A 16,384-nucleotide genomic window follows, 5' to 3' on the forward strand; every position below is an offset into this window, starting at 1 on the left:
CTTGTGAAGGCTTCATTGCCCAACGATATAACCTTGCCCTGTTTTATTTATTAAACCTTTCTGGCTTTATTGACCGAAATCTTTTATGCAAGAAGGAATTACAGGCAATAAATGACTGACAATATGGTGAATTTTTTAATGACCAGAGACTCCATTGTATAATATAATCAGGATTCTACTTACATGGCCGATTTTTCTTCATAAGCTCTACAGATCATTCAACAACGTCTGTGACATTTCTGTTTATTGGCTGAACACATCCACAGAAGAAGAACAGATCCTTTCCTGTGCTTCTGCCAATACAGAGCAAACATCTGCCATCAAGGTTGTTTTTGTATTATTTATTTTTATTTGCTTATTTATTGTGGCACTAACTCCCCTGAAATGAATCGTAATGTATTTGTATTGGCCTATAGGCTAGTTAATAGTAGTGGTGTTATGAGTAGATAAAAATCTTTTATTCTATATTACTATCAACCTATTCCTCTGTTGACAGCATTACAGACATCACGGATGCACGCACGCACGCGCGCGCACACACACACACACACATAAATGGAAAAAGATTTCTCAGTCACATGCCAAAAACATCCCTGTTTAGTTTTCATTTCCATGCGAAAATAATTGAAATTATTATAAATTTCAAGAAAATGCAGTGCATCCTTTGAACATTTACAACTGTGAAATTAAAAATGTATTATTCATTCTAATTAAAATCATCAGAATTATCATCATTTGACATACTGCTGCTCTGCAGTGTGTATTATTACGTGAACTTGTGAATTTCTACCTGTTACTGCATCATTGTAAAAGAACAGGTTTTGATAACATGGCTTGGCTTTGTGAAGTTCAATTGTCTATTGAGAGACATACAATTACCACCTTGTGGCCACCAAATGTTGTTCAGTCTGCTAAAAAGTATTTCGCTTTAATAATACAGTGAAATAATACAGAACACACATACTGTAAATCTTTTACAATGCATCTTAAACAATTTTATATTGTAGTTGCTAAGATATCGGGTCTAAACCAAGAAATATTAGTCAGAAAGGATTTTTAATGTGATAAAAATCAAAGAGTTATTGTTGAGGTGGGCATGTCCAGCAGTGACAAGAGAAAACACTTATGTGCATTTAAATATTGTACTGTTATAATCTTGGTATGATATTTTTATTTTTTATGATATTTTTATATTTATTAGTTCATTGTCTGAAATTATGACTCATCTGCTCATAAATTTACCGGTGTGGAGATGCTTTTAGTTGCGTCTGTGTGCAATGTATTGATTGTATAAATATGCATTATGTCATTATATATATATATATATATATATATATGGTTGATCAATGTGTTCTTCAGAGATCAACCTGTGTCCTTGATGTTTATAGGTGCACTTTATTACATCTATAAAGGAAAGCTATAGCTTCCATGACAACCTATAACTGATTATGATGTGTGAAAAAAGAATATAATTTTCATACAGAGACATATTTTTGTATTATTTATCAGTATGTAATATGCATCCCACACACTATATCATAACTTTTTATTTGTTCTTGTCTTAAATTTATAGGCTCTCTGTGGTAAATGAGAACACACCTTAGAGCTCATCACCCTGTTTTTGTTATGCACAAATGATATGGGCCACTGCAGGACATGACATGCAATGTGGGGAGTTTGATCTTATACAAAAAACCTAATTCCTGTTCTTACACATTTCTATAAAACACCTCTCACTTACTACATTTGCCAAAATGTACAATTACAAGTAGAGCACATTGCAAGAAAAATACATTGTGCTTGACTAAACCAATAAAAAATATACTAAGCTTTTTGACTCATTATTTGATTGTACTATCAATAGCAGACAAACAAATGTTATCTGAAACATAAAAATGCATAATGTGATCATGATATCAGTGTGTGCACTTAAACCACGTTTTCCCAGTGCTGCTGTCACTTTAAGAGGTGACGTCAGGGGTTGAGTTTGTTTGAGCAGTGCATCTGATCAACCCAAGGCAGAAACCCTGATCTCAACAGCTCGGAGAAAATATGGAGTTTTTCCTTGGAAACCCTTTTTCTACACCCGTAGGTCAACTCATAGGTGAGCATGACATAGTCATTCGTTTAATACAGCATACAAATACGCCACAGCGAGTATTAATCCAGCACGGGTGTATTTATATTTTAGCGTATACGAAGGCATCATATTGAAGTCGATTTTAACAGAAAAGGCTTCTATATTTATGCCTGATTCGATTGCAAGACATACTTGAAGACATACATCGTTTAAATTGAGGACATCAAAGAGACGATTAGGTTCAGACGGATACCTCGCTCGTCCAATCAAACTTCAGGGGCGGGCTCAAGTGTTCTTCCCTATATTTCGGATTTGCTCATTTACGTGTCAATAAAGCATTATACGCAAATAGTAAGACAAAGGCGGGGCGCTGCCGGTACGCTAATAATAGTGACTTGATTAAAAAATAACATTTTTACACCAGAGACTTTACAGGACTTTTTATTTTAATGAACTGGTTTCACACGTCACACTAGTTATCGAGAAAAAATAACATTGGGGCTATTTTTATTTATTTGTTCTCAATACAATAACAAATGGTTACTACGTTTTTACTATAGTAAAACCATAGGTAATTTAGACAAGGATTGAATAGTGTCAATGCAATAGAAAATAATCCTAGATTACCCTATCCATACACTTTTGATGAATCAAAGTATCCAATTAAACATTAAAATTCTCCATTATTCTTCACAGCATGACAAAAAAGCAACTCATTGCAATGTTCTGCTAATGCCAGACTGGTCTTTCTTCTTTTGACGAATAGTTTAAATATATAAATACTCTCATGTGTCATTTACACACCCAAATGTCACTCCTAAATTGATCATTTCTAAAAAATTTCTTTCAAAGAATCTTCAGGCTTGTGTCTGTTTACATGGCTGCCAAACTAAAGTGAGTTTTAAAAGTGTAAAAACAAGAGTTTGAGCAGTGACATGATGAAGATAAACTATTCCCTTACTTGTAATAGTCAAACTACACAATAAAGCTGGAAGTGTTTTGAAGATGGCATCCATCTTTTTAAACAGTTGAAAAGCCTGTTTTCCCTGCCCACATGCTGAACTTTAAGTGCGGATAACGATACAAGTTATGTAGCTCACATATAGAGATCAGTGACGTAAACTGAACATAGTTTTATAAACGCTGGATCTAATGTACAGTATCTGTATCATTCAGGATGAGTTCCGTTTCAATGAACTGTGTATAGCTGTGTATTGCAATAAGAGGTTATTATAAGTGAAGTGATTTTATTTGTGCATTGCTGTGCAAATAAATTGCTTAAATAGTACGATTTAAAAAAGAATCGCTTGTAAATGAAAAATGATGAGGAACGTTACTTGCTAGCTTGCGGTGGATTTTAAAGCTGCATAAATAAACCTGTGTGTTTGAAGGAAACCTTCTGCTTACTCGTTTTGTAACAGGTCTGTGGTTGCGTCAATTAAAAAGAGCGCTCTGTGGTTTTGTCCATATCTGATTCTTGGTCTCATTCTCAGAAAATGCCACCAGTTCATCACTCCCATCAGAAGACTGGGGTCTCAATATGGACATCTGCGACATTGTCAATGAAACCGATGATGGGTATGTGTGATGTCATCGAGGAAAGCATTTATGTGGTCAGGACACGTGTCAAATGTTCGTAATATATAAGCTTTTGCGGCTAGATTTGAACTCTCGTATTGTTTTTAGAGCCAAGGATGCCGTCAGAGCAATAAAGAAGAGAATTTTGGGAAATAGGAATTTTAAAGAAGTTATGCTGACTCTGAGTGTAAGTTCATGTTGGTTTGGACACCTAAGCCACACTTAACAATGTCGCATAAAAAAAAATGCATTTATCGTTTCGTCACATTACATTCTTACATTGGCCCTGTTGTTTTGTTACAGGTGTTGGAGGCCTGCGTTAAAAACTGCGGGCACAAATTTCACACCTACGTGTCTACTAGAGACTTTGTGGAGAATGTTATGGTCCAGACGATCGTGCCTAAAAATAACCCTCCATTGATTCTTCAGGAAAGAGTGCTAACTATGATACAGGTCTGTTGTTTCGTCAACTAATGTTGAGAAGAAACGTGTTTTGTGTGGCTCATGTTTTACATGCCTGTGCGCTGCAGTGTGTTTTTAAACAAAGCACAGGGTGTGGTTGTGCTCTGACCCTGTCATGTGCTCTCTTCAAGGCGTGGTCCGATGCCTTTCGCAGTTCTCCAGATTTGACGGGTGTAGTGACCGTGTATGAAGATCTCCGGAGAAAAGGCGTGCAGTTTCCCATAAATCAATCCAATGGCTGTTCCCCTATTCAAACTCCTAACAGGGTACAACAAATACTCACATACTCGCAAACCAAATCTTGTTTTTGGAGCGAATCCTTTTATAAGCATTACGAGTCAGCATTCAGTTTTATTATAAATGCAGGTAAAGACACAAATCCCTACTTGAAATCATAGATTCCCTTATGAAATATGAATGATGCCTTTGTTGTTTGTGTTGCTTCAGCATGAGGTTTATTTATTAATGCCTGTGTCCAACAGACTATTGAATCCATGTATTCAGAGAGACGGACGGTTACGGCGTCACAACCACAGAGTACAGAAACGAAGCTTGAAATGTCACCACAACAGGTAACACGCGCACACACACGGCAGGTTAGTATTTTAGGATTTCACAAACTGAAAGTATTGATTTGACTTACCTGTTTTGGAATAACCAGACTAAAACAAAAGTAACCAGTGACGGGCCATTAGTCTAGCAAATGAAGATATCATTATGCATATAAATAATTATGGGGCGGTGTCCTGGACCAAAATAAGCTAAAGCCATGACTAGGCCGTAAATTAGAACATTTAAAGGGACAGTTCACCCAAAAATGAAAATTCTGTCATCATTTACTCACCCTCAAGTTGTTCCAAATCTGTATTAATGTATTTGAAGAGTTTGGTTCCAAAACGCTATAAACGCCATTTAAAAAATAAATAGTTTCCGCCTAAATCAGTCAGGTCGATATTGAAAAGTCACTTTTTAATTTTACGCAAAATGCGATATCTGCCGTGTTATTCAGTCATGTTTTCTCCATTTTTTCCAAACCGCAATATACGGCAGTCTCACTTCTTTGCAGAATGCGATATATCCGCTCGACCAATCACAGCGCACCATTCCACGCATTGTAAACAGTAATGGCGGCGCTCTGAATACGGTCGGCTCCTAGTTTCCCTGATCTGCTTTGTACTTCGTGTTCAACAAAAAAAATGAATAATTTTGACGGCATTGATGAACCTGTGCTGGTTTCTGCGGTGGGCAAGAAACGTGAACCATCGAAATCTAATCATTTACGTGAGGAGATTAAGAAGACGAGGCACTAATGTATAGCATTAAAAAGATGACCCGTTGAATTCATTTTAGGAGCGATGACTGATTGAATGTATTTTTAGTCCAGTGCCTGTATGTAAGATTAGTATTGTATTGAGTTCAGAGGCTGTCATATGTGGATCAACTCACTTTGTTATGTATTTTCAACGGTTTCAATATGAAAAATTACTTTTATAGTGATATTGATTGATTTAAAAAAAATGTTATGGATTTATTGCATTTTGGGGAAAAAATTATCAGTTTTTATAATAAATCTTTTAAAATCAAAATCTGGATTTGATTTTTTTTTTTGTTACTAGAACCTAAAGATGCTATGTGAAACTTTGAAACAGAAAATAGTGGTTTTTATCTTGCCACTTTCTTTGTAAAGAAACATTTTTACTCAAATTAATCAAAATGGATTTAGGAAAGGTAATTTTTCCTACTATGGCAGTCATGGTGTCCAAGAACTGTTTGGTTACAAGCATTCTTCCAAAAATCGCTCTCTGTGTTCATCAGAACAAAGAAATGTATACGAGTTGGAACAACTCTAGGGTGAGTAAGTGATTACAGAATTAAAATGTTTGGGTGAACTGTCCCTTTATGAAGTTTTACATACAAAACTAATGTGCATTTTGAGACAGAACAATGGCACTGATGTGTTTTGAGATATATGAGTTGTTTTCAGTATGACAGCTCTAACATATTAGACTAGGACTAGTCTTAAGCCCTGTACGGGAAACCACCCCTATATTATATAACGTAAATCTATGCTATATCTGTCTGTGAAGATAAAATTGCATGTATTTTTCATCATCATATTGGTCTGAAGATTTGTAACCTTAAAGACTTTTTTTAATGAAAACATTTGTGTCACTTTTTAAAGGATGAATTAAACTGGATAGGGAATGGAAAGAGGTCAGCATGTACATATGCACTCCTTCAATATTCTTATCCCAGGATGAACCTTATGAAGTTATGCGCCTTACAGGGATAGTTAACCCAAAATTAAAATTCTGTCATAATTTACTCACCCTCGTGTAAACCTCTATGTGACTGTTTCTTCTGTGGAAAGTTTTTTTGAGAAATGTCTCTGTGGTTTTGTGTCAAAACAATTAAACATTTGGGCCTGATTTGACCTGCTGATGGTTACCAACATTCTTCAAAATATCTTCTTTGGTGTTCTGAAGAGGAGAGAAAGTCATGCAGGTTTAAAATGACATGAGGGTGAGTAAATGAGGACAGAATTTTCATTTTTGGGTGAACTGTCCCTTTAATGAAAGTTTTAATTGAACGTTGTTGGTCAATAGTACCACAAGTACAAGCTGTTGAATAGTTCTGTGAAAACTGTAGCACTGGTTACATTGTGTGTAAGAAAACGATTTGTTTTCTGTGTTTTGTGTATTTGATGAAACAGTTGAAGAGAGACCTAGAGATGGTGCGTAATAATCTATCGGTGATGTCAGGGATGATGTCTCGAATGGGAAGTGTTCGCCAGTCGGACATGGAACAATTACAGGTGCGTTCAGCGTAACCAGATGTGCTGAAATACCTTTATGCCATGAATATAATTTTGATGAAGTATTATTATTTTATAAAATACGCTTCCATTTATTTCACTTTGGATGATTACTGATTGTCCTTTATTCTCCAAATTTTGTCATATTATTTTCGTATCGTGCTACTTGTGGAAAGCAGGTGGTGAAACCTTTTAAATGAAGCTTCATAGAGTGGTGCAGAGATGACGTATTTTTGTAGAGATTACGTATTTTCCTCGACCGAAAGCCTATGGAGTTTTCCCGTAGACTTTTGGAAGTTCGCAAAAAATAAGCTCTGTGATTCACAAAGGTTTATGATATTTACACATTTTGTCTATCAAGATAATATTTACAAACTAACCCAATATTTGCAGAAGTAAAAAGCTAACGTGAGGCTATAAACAGACTACACTACGAAAAAATAACAATGTGCCCCAGAACTTTCCAACATTCTTCAAAATATCTTCTTTTGTGTTCAACAGAACAAAGAAAAATATAAAGTCGTTTTTCCTACTATGGTAGTCAATGGGCTCCATGAACTGTTTGTTTGCAAGCATTCTTCCAAATATCTTTCTCTGTTTTCATCAGAACAAATAATAAATAAAAAAAATACGTCATCTCTGCACCACTTTATTTAAAAATAAATGTTGCTTCTAATCAAATGTAAAATAGTATTATAAGCAGACACATATCTGCTTGGATTAACCATGTTTTTTTTTTGTCGTACATGTGTATTATTTGTATTCTTTGTTTTACTGCAAATATATATGTTAAACTATTGTTTTATAGTAAGACGATAAGAAATGTTCTCATGGACTGGTGTTGATCAAGTCATGATTTTGTCATTTAACTTATTGTTAAGGACTGTGGCATTAAACTTTTGTTTTGGTTTCTCTCTCTCTCTCTCTGCCGGCCAGTAGCAGTTGTATGTGACGTGTAAGAATATGCAAGGCCGAATACTGGAGCTCATACCCAGCGTTACAGACGAGAAACTTATAGGACAATTACTGATTGTCAACGATAACATGAACACAACCTTTGCACAATATCACAGGTAAGAAAAGTCTCATCAAGTATTGTTATGAATGTATAAAATAATCGAGTTCAAAATTAAGTTTAGATGCTTGACCTGTAGCTGTATTGTGATAATGAGATGAAATAGATTCATTGGAAAACACACACACTCTGACGTGCACACTTCTTTCTCTGTCTTATGCGAGTATGTTTTTACATTATGATATATTAGCTCATTCGTTATTCCATGTTTTTTTAGTTTTGAAAAAAATCTCAAACCACAGAGCAATGTACAGTCGGTAAGATAAACATATAAGATGCTAAATGTACAATAATGACTAATAATAATAAATGATTATTTTCTTTCACTGCATTAATGCCAATATATATATTTACATATTTACCTCAGAGCACAACAAAGGCAAATGTCATTGATTTTGGTGCCACTCCTAACCAACTAATAGCAGGAAATACACCTCAAAGTGTCGTCAGCCAATCAACAGTCAAGATGCTGTCCAATCAGATGGCAGGATTGAGTAAGTTCAGTTTTTGCTTACATTTATAAAATATTCTTGACGTTTTACTTCAGTCTCCATACTTATTATAGGAGCCATTTATATTATGAATGGTCCTTTTTTGTGAACAACTCACTGTTAAGAGGAATATCTCCCTTTTTGGTTGTTATAGATCATAGCGCCCCCTAGTGGTACAAACGAAACAAAATCCTAAATGTAGCTTTTTGAAATACAGGTTTTAAATGTGTTATAAATGTTAAATAAATACATGGTTTCTAATATATGTTCAAATTTATTATAGTGATATGCGTGTTTATTTATTTTTGGACATTCGTAACACAGAGACCTAGTATTTTATCAAAGGTGGTCTAGATATAAAACATGCTTTAAACTGTTTTGGGGTTAACACATTGTTTTGCTGTATCATTTTTATAGGTACAAAAACAGAAGTCTTTACCCAAAATAAAAGCAGCACATTACAAAGAAGGTAAGAGCCCATACTTGCAATATCTTTCCAATAGAATAGGATAAAAAAGTTTGAATTAAATGATGAGTGGTACATATGCGTCACTGTGATGTTGGATTATTGTACGCAATTGTCAGGATGTTGCAGTGCGGTTGCTAGGCTGTTCTAGGAGGTCTCTGGGGCGTTTTTTACCTACCAAAAGAGCACCACCTTCAATAGAGAATGTGAAACTACGTCACGCCGCGTTGAATGTTGCGCCATCTTGGGAGGATCGCTGCTAGTCCGTTTAATGCAGCGTTTCGTTTTTCTTGTTTGATTAGGAAATATAACTATGGTAGTTCAGTCTTGCTGCGTTAAAAACTGCAATAGCATTACGCAGAGTTGTTCAGGAAAAGCCCATGGTTCGTTCGATTTCTTCATATATCAAACAAAACAAGTAACGGTACATATCAAAACAATTAAAGCAGAGTATGATCCTCCCAAGATGGCGGCGCCACTGCAACATGGGGCGTGACGTCAGCTTCACATTCTATACAATATTATTCCTCTTTTGTTTTTGTGTGCTTTGTTGACAGTCCGGAAAACCTTGTAGCATATGATGGTCTGACTGCCAATCCCAGAAAGCAACAGGACACCAGCACGGTAAGCATCTTTGAATTATTTACTCTTAAGAAAAGGATATCATGTTTGAACTAATGCTTCTAATGCGTCTCTTTGTACTCTGACAGAGCGACATTCATGAATATGTATATGTTCTTTGTGTAACAGCGATTAGGTTTTCTGGTTGTGTTAACCTGACACTGGATGCCATCAAATGTGTGTCCATCATTTTAAAAGGTTGTCTGTCTATGTTAAGGATGACAATGTAGACTCCACCGCCCTCGGCAGCTCGCCTCAGTTTCACTGGATGATTGAAAAGGGAATGGTGGGTCTGATTGGCTGATGAGGCCGTCAGTCTGCAGCGTGACATGAGTTTGTGTCGTTTCTGATCTGTGGTCATGATAAAGAAACATCCTATATTAAAGGGGTCATATGACACGGCTAAAACGAATATTATGGTTTGTTTCAGATGTAATGCAATTTTCCACATACCGTGCATGTTTGCATCTCCTCTTTGCCCCGCCTCTCTGAAACGCGCAGATTTTTTACAAAGCTCATGGCTCTGAAAAGCGAGGTGTGCTATGATTGGCCAGTTAACCAGTGCGTAGTGATTGGTCGAATACTGCAAGCGTGTGACGGAAATGTAACGCCTCTTACCATATTTGGAACATCAGGTTCCAAAGCAATTGTACTGACAGGTACGCCCACCTTACTTGCGTATACATTTGGGCGGTCTTAGTCAAATCATACCACGAACTGACGTAGATTTGTGGGGGTGTGGTTACACGAGGCGTTTCAGGCAGGTCTGGGTGAGCATTCGCTTTTAGATAGAATGCATCTTTTGTTCCCACACTTTAATTTTTGAAATTTTACGTGTCTAATACATGCATGTGCAACTTGTAACACACAAAAGACACAGAAAAAAACATATTCACGCCATATGACCCCTTTAAATAAAATCTGAGATCTTGAATAGACATTGGTTGCTGTACAGATAAGATGGGATGTTTCTTTTTTTTTCTGTTAGGGCTGTTTTCATTTTATTTTTGGTCAACTTAATTTCTTTGTGTTGCTCTGTGTCCTGCATGTTTCGAAGAGCTGTGGTATCATTATTTGCTGAATGGTTTTTCTGGCTCTTTGGCGTTTCATTTATTCCATATTTTAGGCCTGCGTCATATTCAGTTTCAACATCTTTTCCATTTCCAAGTGTTCACCAGTCCTGAACCATACTCATTTTTCCTTTTGCAAAACAAAAAAGCACAAAGAAAGCATGAAACTCATTTCACAACACATCTCATAAACAAGACTGCTAGTTGTTGTGAACTAACATAGCATTACTTTTTTCTCTGCTGTCAGATCCCTGTCGATCAGATTGACATGATGGAAGACATCGAGCAGTGGCTTAATGTGGATGTAAGTAAGCTCTATCCAGTCACACCTGTCCTGCACAAATGCTCCTGTAATGTTCTTGTTTGGCTGTTTCTCCAAGCCAAAGTGTCTTCAAAAATATCAACTGTAAACAAAAAAGTTTTAAAGCCAACATTGCAAACCTTCTGAAATGAGAATGACAACCATATATACAGTAAATAGTTTTCTTGTACACATGTCGAATGTATAGTATAATGCAATGTAAGTATATATAATAAATGTATATACTTATGTATAGTATAATGCAATGTAAGACGCTTTTATCCAAAGCGACTGCCAAATGCATAAATGTAAATGTACATGTGCTGTATGAACAGAACGGTATTGGACAACTAATGTCTGTCATGTCATACAACGCGAGAGCTGTTCTCAAGAAACACACGGTTCATGTGTGTCTTGCGTGTTTTAATAGAAACTGAGATACATGAAAATGTAGGGCTGAAGCGATACTGGGATTACACAAAACAGGGTTCACGAATGAAACTGAAATTTAAATAACATTTACGAAACGGTAACCATTTTTAATAATGTAAATAATAAATATTATATAGCTCTGTCACTCAGAAATAAAACTAAATTAAAACTAAGAAGGAATTAAAGGCGCATAAAATTGAAGGTCACGTGAACCAAAAAGATAAGAGACACCATGTTGTAAAAAAAGTTTCCTAGGCTACATACTGTATAGCCTGGTTTATGTCAACAGTCGTTTTTTAAGCAGAGAATGTTACAATTTATACATACAATTTACAAAAGGTTGTACAACAAGTGCATATGTGAATCGTGTCAATCAAACTAAAGACATTAATTATGAAAGATAATTAATGATTATCAAATTATTATTTGATTTATTCAACTTTGTCGATTGTGCATTGATGTGTTTTTCAAAGCATTTAATATCTTTTTTTCTGCTGTTGTAATACAGGTGGATGATTCAGAGGGGGTCACTAGTGAAGGTATCTTCTTTCTTAAAATATTTTGAGGTAGAAGAATGGCTTAATCCGTACTTTTGAAACGAAAAGCAAACCTTAAACTCTTTTAAAAACAGATTTTTAAATCTTGTGTATTTTAGCTAATACACATGTCAACATATTTAAATCCGTTCTGCAGCTATTTTTTTGATATTTTCTCAATCAACACACAGAAAAGTCACATCTTGGATCGGGATGTAAAAGATGTATTAGCTTAATGTATAAAGATGAGTGGATTAGTGGCAGGTTTATAATGCAGTTCATTTAACAAGCCATCTCCTGAGCAAAAATAAATGACTTTAGCAAACCTTTACAAATTTGTAAGAGATTAATTCCAGTGTCTCTCTCTCCCTCTCCTAGAGTTTGATAAATTCTTAGCAGCAAGAGCGAAAGCAGCGGAAAGCCTTCCTTCAGTAAACGAGTCACTCCATAACCCAGACTGCTCACAACTGTAGTTCTGTAGTAGCTTTAAGTAAATTTGTCCCGGGTCAATGTAAACAACATTAATGCACTGTTTACACCTCTGCTGCAGCAATAACCCGTTTTCAACATTGCGTTTTGCACACAAATGTTTAGTTATATGTCCCTTTTAGGTTTATAATGTATGTTTTTAGTTAATTAACCATGCAATGGTTATACTATTTTGTTAATCTTTTGGAGAATGGTTCTATGGTAAAGCATGATAAATGCTTTTTTCTTTATTTAATATTGGTAAGCTTAAATCGTTGATGTGTATATACACTGTATGTATATAGGCTAACATTTTATTAGGCTACTTTAAAAGAGGTGGATTTTACAGTAAGGAACGTGTAAAATGTAAGTTGTTTTATTTTCTTAAAATAAATGCTGTTTAATTCTGCAGACCTGCACTACTTGAACGTTTAATTCTTGTTTAAAGTTTAGGGGTTATGTTACAGTATATTCATTCGTATTAAGAAAGTAATTTGGACATGTTTGAGTGTTGATGGGTTTTCATATGTACAACATTTGCATTAATTGTATATTACAAATTTAAATAACCAATGAGTTACTGACATGTAATGCTACTCATGATAATATATAAAAGAGACTAAAAAATCCAATTAGTCATCCAAGTATATGCAAATACTACTTTCAAAAACATCAACTACATCTTGTACACCATTCCTGTCATTCACACCTTGACACAAGACGCGCTTATTTGCATGTGCTGCATGTCCTCCAGTATAATATTCCATTAATGCAACTGAACAGATTTGTATCTTGTGCTTTATTGCAGAAAACATAAGACATAAAAGGAACTGCATTACAATGGCAACAAATAAAAAAAAACACATACTGCATAACTTGTTTTGAGAAGATACTGTACTTCTTACAATTAATGTATTTCAATCTAGTCTTTTAATTTAATTCTAGTTTGAAAAATGACATCATTAACCGTCCTACGGGCTTAGATGACATAAGAAAGGTTGTTGTAGCTGAGAAATAGCTCACAAAACACACTGTCAAAGAGAATACAAAAATGGCATACCCAATAGTTGCATGTGGGTGTTTCAGTTAACTATTTTGCTTTGTAAGTTATGGCCACAGTACCCGAACAAAACGTAAGTAGATAAAATCTAATATTTAATAAATTATTCTGATAATATACATCAAACAACATTTTAAACAGTCCATTAATCATATCAAAGGGCACATTTATATTAAACTTAAGTGCAACCATAGTACAGCAATAACATTCAGCCAATTCAACTTTCATACATAGCCCTAAAAAGCTATTATAATACATTCCTAATTAGACTTGAATTAAAAAAAATGTACCTCCAACTATTTGTACACTGTAAACCAATGTAAGCCAGCGATTAACATGACAAAACTTGTAATGGCACTTAAAGTGATCGTCATGTTGCAATGTGACACTAACCCTATGACAGAAAAATATGAAATTGGACATGGATAAATGCTTAGATAAGAGACATATTGCGACATCTCCACAGCAATGTCTGTCTTAGGGGTTTTTTTGTCATTAGGTTTCCCCTAAAATCTAACTGGGCAAGTATATTAGCAGACAGATTTAACTACCGCTTGTTCTTCCATAACATGATAACTTAGAATACATTCATGTTACACAGTATGTGTTTCCTGGGCATTAAACCCACAACATTGGTGTTGCAAGCACCATGCTTTCCAGTTACAGCTACAGGAGCATAATTTCAAGTGTTAAGTAATGCCCTAAGGGTCAACAATCCTGAGGAACAACACCGTTAAATATTAATCAGGGTGACTTACTCCATCTCTAACTCTTTTTTTACCCTGCTGCTATTAGGCGTTCTGACAGCTGTATGTAATTTTTGGCAGAAATGTATATTCTGGAAGACAGAAAGCATTTATGTGTAAACTGCAACAGTGCATAAAAAATATTAACAAGATAAAAAAAATGTCATTATGTAGGTCAAGCTAATATTTACAGTAACTTAACGCAATCAGGGTTTTGTCATCTAACGTATTATTTTCGTAGCAAGGACGCAAACTACACAACACATTGCTACGATGTGCCCAAACAACAAGACCTTTGGTTAAATGAGCAGTCGCTACTATCAACAACAAAAAAAACTCACAGAAACAATAACTTAATAAGGCAGACAGGTTTTTTGTCATCTGCCACCTCTAGGTAGCAGTGTGCATACTTCACAATCAGGGCTTGACGTTAACCTTTTTGCTCACTAGCCACAGTGGCTAGTGGTTTTCCAAAGTTACTAGCAACTCAGCATTTTCATTGGCCACAATTTTTTGGTTTGGAATATACATTTTATGATTAAAGTTGACTTTGGCATGCTAAAATTACTTGATTTAGAGCCATTTTGCTTGATTTAGCTATATTTAAAACCCACAATACTTAGTCGTACATCAACACGTAGTCTGTGAAGGGTCAACTTTTCTTCCCAATAACATGTGCTGCGTCCTTCGAAGGTCGCATTTATCGACCGCATATCGTCATCGAGGTTGTCTCATTTCAGGTAAAAAAAAAAACCCATAAAATTAACACTTATTTCTCAAAGGTCCAGTCAGTAAAATCTAGCGGCAAGGTTGCGAATTGCAACCAACCGCTCACTCCACCCCTTCCGTTTGAAACACTACAACGGCTGACAGAACATGGCGAATTATATGCAAGGGGACCCGCGATGTACATAGATAGAAATAGCTCATTCTAAGGTAATAAAAACATACCGCTTCATTGTGTACGCTCTTTATACACCTCTGAAGACATATAATATACATAACTACTGCATTTCTATCAATAGATCCTCCAAAAAATTACACACTGGACCTTTAAGATGTAATCGTTGTAGTTTCATTCTTACTGTTAAACGTAACAGTATTTGCTGAAATAAAACCTGAAATAAAAACCTTGATGACGTATGCGGCCGACGTATGCGACTTCCGTAGTTTTTTTAAACTACAATTATAAAAAAATTATATCCAACCTGCCAAAATGGCTAGTGGGAGTGGCTGAAATCTACCTGCATTTGGCGGGTGTTAATGTCAAGCCCTGTACACAACACACTGCTAAGATGTGCACAAATAATAAGACCTTTGATGTAGTCGTGGCAACAACGTAGAATAGTTTTCACATAAATTCATGCGAGAACTTGACTGCCCTTTCTCTGTTTATACAGTTCTGTACTGAGACTTGCTGTACTAGTTCCACATTGTCATTGTGTGGCACTCACTACAAAATCATGTGGCGATAAAATCAAACAGTTTGAAAATATCCTAGCGTATGCGAGTGCTCAAGACTGGCTCAGATCATGTGGCTGGAAACCTTGGAAATCGCAGTCAGCAGGAACGCGTACAGTAGAATGCAGCGTTTCATTGGCGTAACCCTCCTCAGGTCTGTTTTACACACACAGTATAAAAGTTCTGCACATCCACAGGGAGAAAAATAGGGAAGTTGCTTCATCATGGCAGGAAAATGAGGGAGACATGGTCCAAGTGGCAAGACATCACTCCCACAGTGCCAGAAGAGTTTAGTGTGCCCCAGCCCCTTCTCTTTCCCACTTCGCTTCCTGTCCTCTCTACGACTGCACTGTATAAAATAAAGGCAAAAAATGAATGTAAAAAAACTGGTTAAAGTATGTTCAAGTTTGGCTGTGGAACAGGTATATGATGGCTGGGGTAGACAAATTCATCTTCATGGTCATCTGTTTTTGAGAAAGGAGGTAAAGAGAACAACAACATCATTTTTCATAATATGTTCCGTGTCCTTGTGTGCCTTATTCCCATTGTTTATACTGCAGATAAAATAACCACACTGTATTTAAGAGAATGTCCAGTTAAAGCTGTATATTTTTCCCAATTTGCATAAGTGTTCCAACTGTCATTGGTTCTCTTACCATGAACTAAACTCCATTGTCATATCCGAAATGTTCAAACCATGGACGGACAGAGCTCTGTGATGT

The 16,384-nt window shown here is 35.7% G+C and overlaps 1 protein-coding gene and 1 long non-coding RNA gene across 3 annotated transcripts; one reads left to right on the plus strand and one right to left on the minus strand.

Moving 5' to 3' along the window:
* Window positions 1–1,979: 1,979 nt before the first annotated feature.
* On the plus strand, window positions 1,980–12,814 carry tom1 (target of myb1 membrane trafficking protein). 2 transcript variants are annotated; one of them, XM_057346172.1, is made up of 16 exons: window positions 1,980–2,104; window positions 3,574–3,658; window positions 3,767–3,845; window positions 3,962–4,111; window positions 4,252–4,386; window positions 4,603–4,692; window positions 6,834–6,935; window positions 7,875–8,008; window positions 8,228–8,267; window positions 8,378–8,504; window positions 8,919–8,970; window positions 9,525–9,591; window positions 9,806–9,874; window positions 10,906–10,962; window positions 11,900–11,930; window positions 12,306–12,814. In XM_057346172.1, exons 1-16 carry the CDS (start codon window positions 2,053–2,055, stop codon window positions 12,398–12,400), a joined length of 1,365 nt encoding a protein of 454 aa, XP_057202155.1. In that variant the 5' UTR covers window positions 1,980–2,052; the 3' UTR covers window positions 12,401–12,814. The 2 variants fall into 2 exon arrangements, with proteins under 2 accessions (XP_057202155.1, XP_057202157.1); XM_057346174.1 differs by lacking the exon at window positions 9,806–9,874.
* Window positions 12,815–13,533: 719 nt separating this feature from the next.
* Window positions 13,534–16,384, minus strand: LOC130561690 (uncharacterized). The gene is made up of 2 exons (XR_008963854.1): window positions 16,319–16,384; window positions 13,534–16,011 (listed from the first exon to the last, which is right to left on the minus strand). It is a non-coding gene; the product is annotated as an uncharacterized LOC130561690 (long non-coding RNA).

This window comes from Triplophysa rosa, linkage group LG11 (genome assembly GCF_024868665.1).
Source record: "Triplophysa rosa linkage group LG11, Trosa_1v2, whole genome shotgun sequence".
In the NCBI taxonomy this organism is placed as follows: domain Eukaryota; kingdom Metazoa; phylum Chordata; class Actinopteri; order Cypriniformes; family Nemacheilidae; genus Triplophysa; species Triplophysa rosa.

Coding starts and splice junctions, on each gene's coding strand:
- tom1 (XM_057346172.1), top strand. CDS start 2,053: ATGGAGTTTTTCCTTGGAAACCCTTTTTCTACACCCGTAGGTCAACTC. Junction 8,505..8,918: donor CAATCAGATGGCAGGATTGA/GTAAGTTCAGTT, acceptor TCATTTTTATAG/GTACAAAAACAGAAGTCTTT. Junction 9,592..9,805: donor AGCAACAGGACACCAGCACG/GTAAGCATCTTT, acceptor GTCTATGTTAAG/GATGACAATGTAGACTCCAC.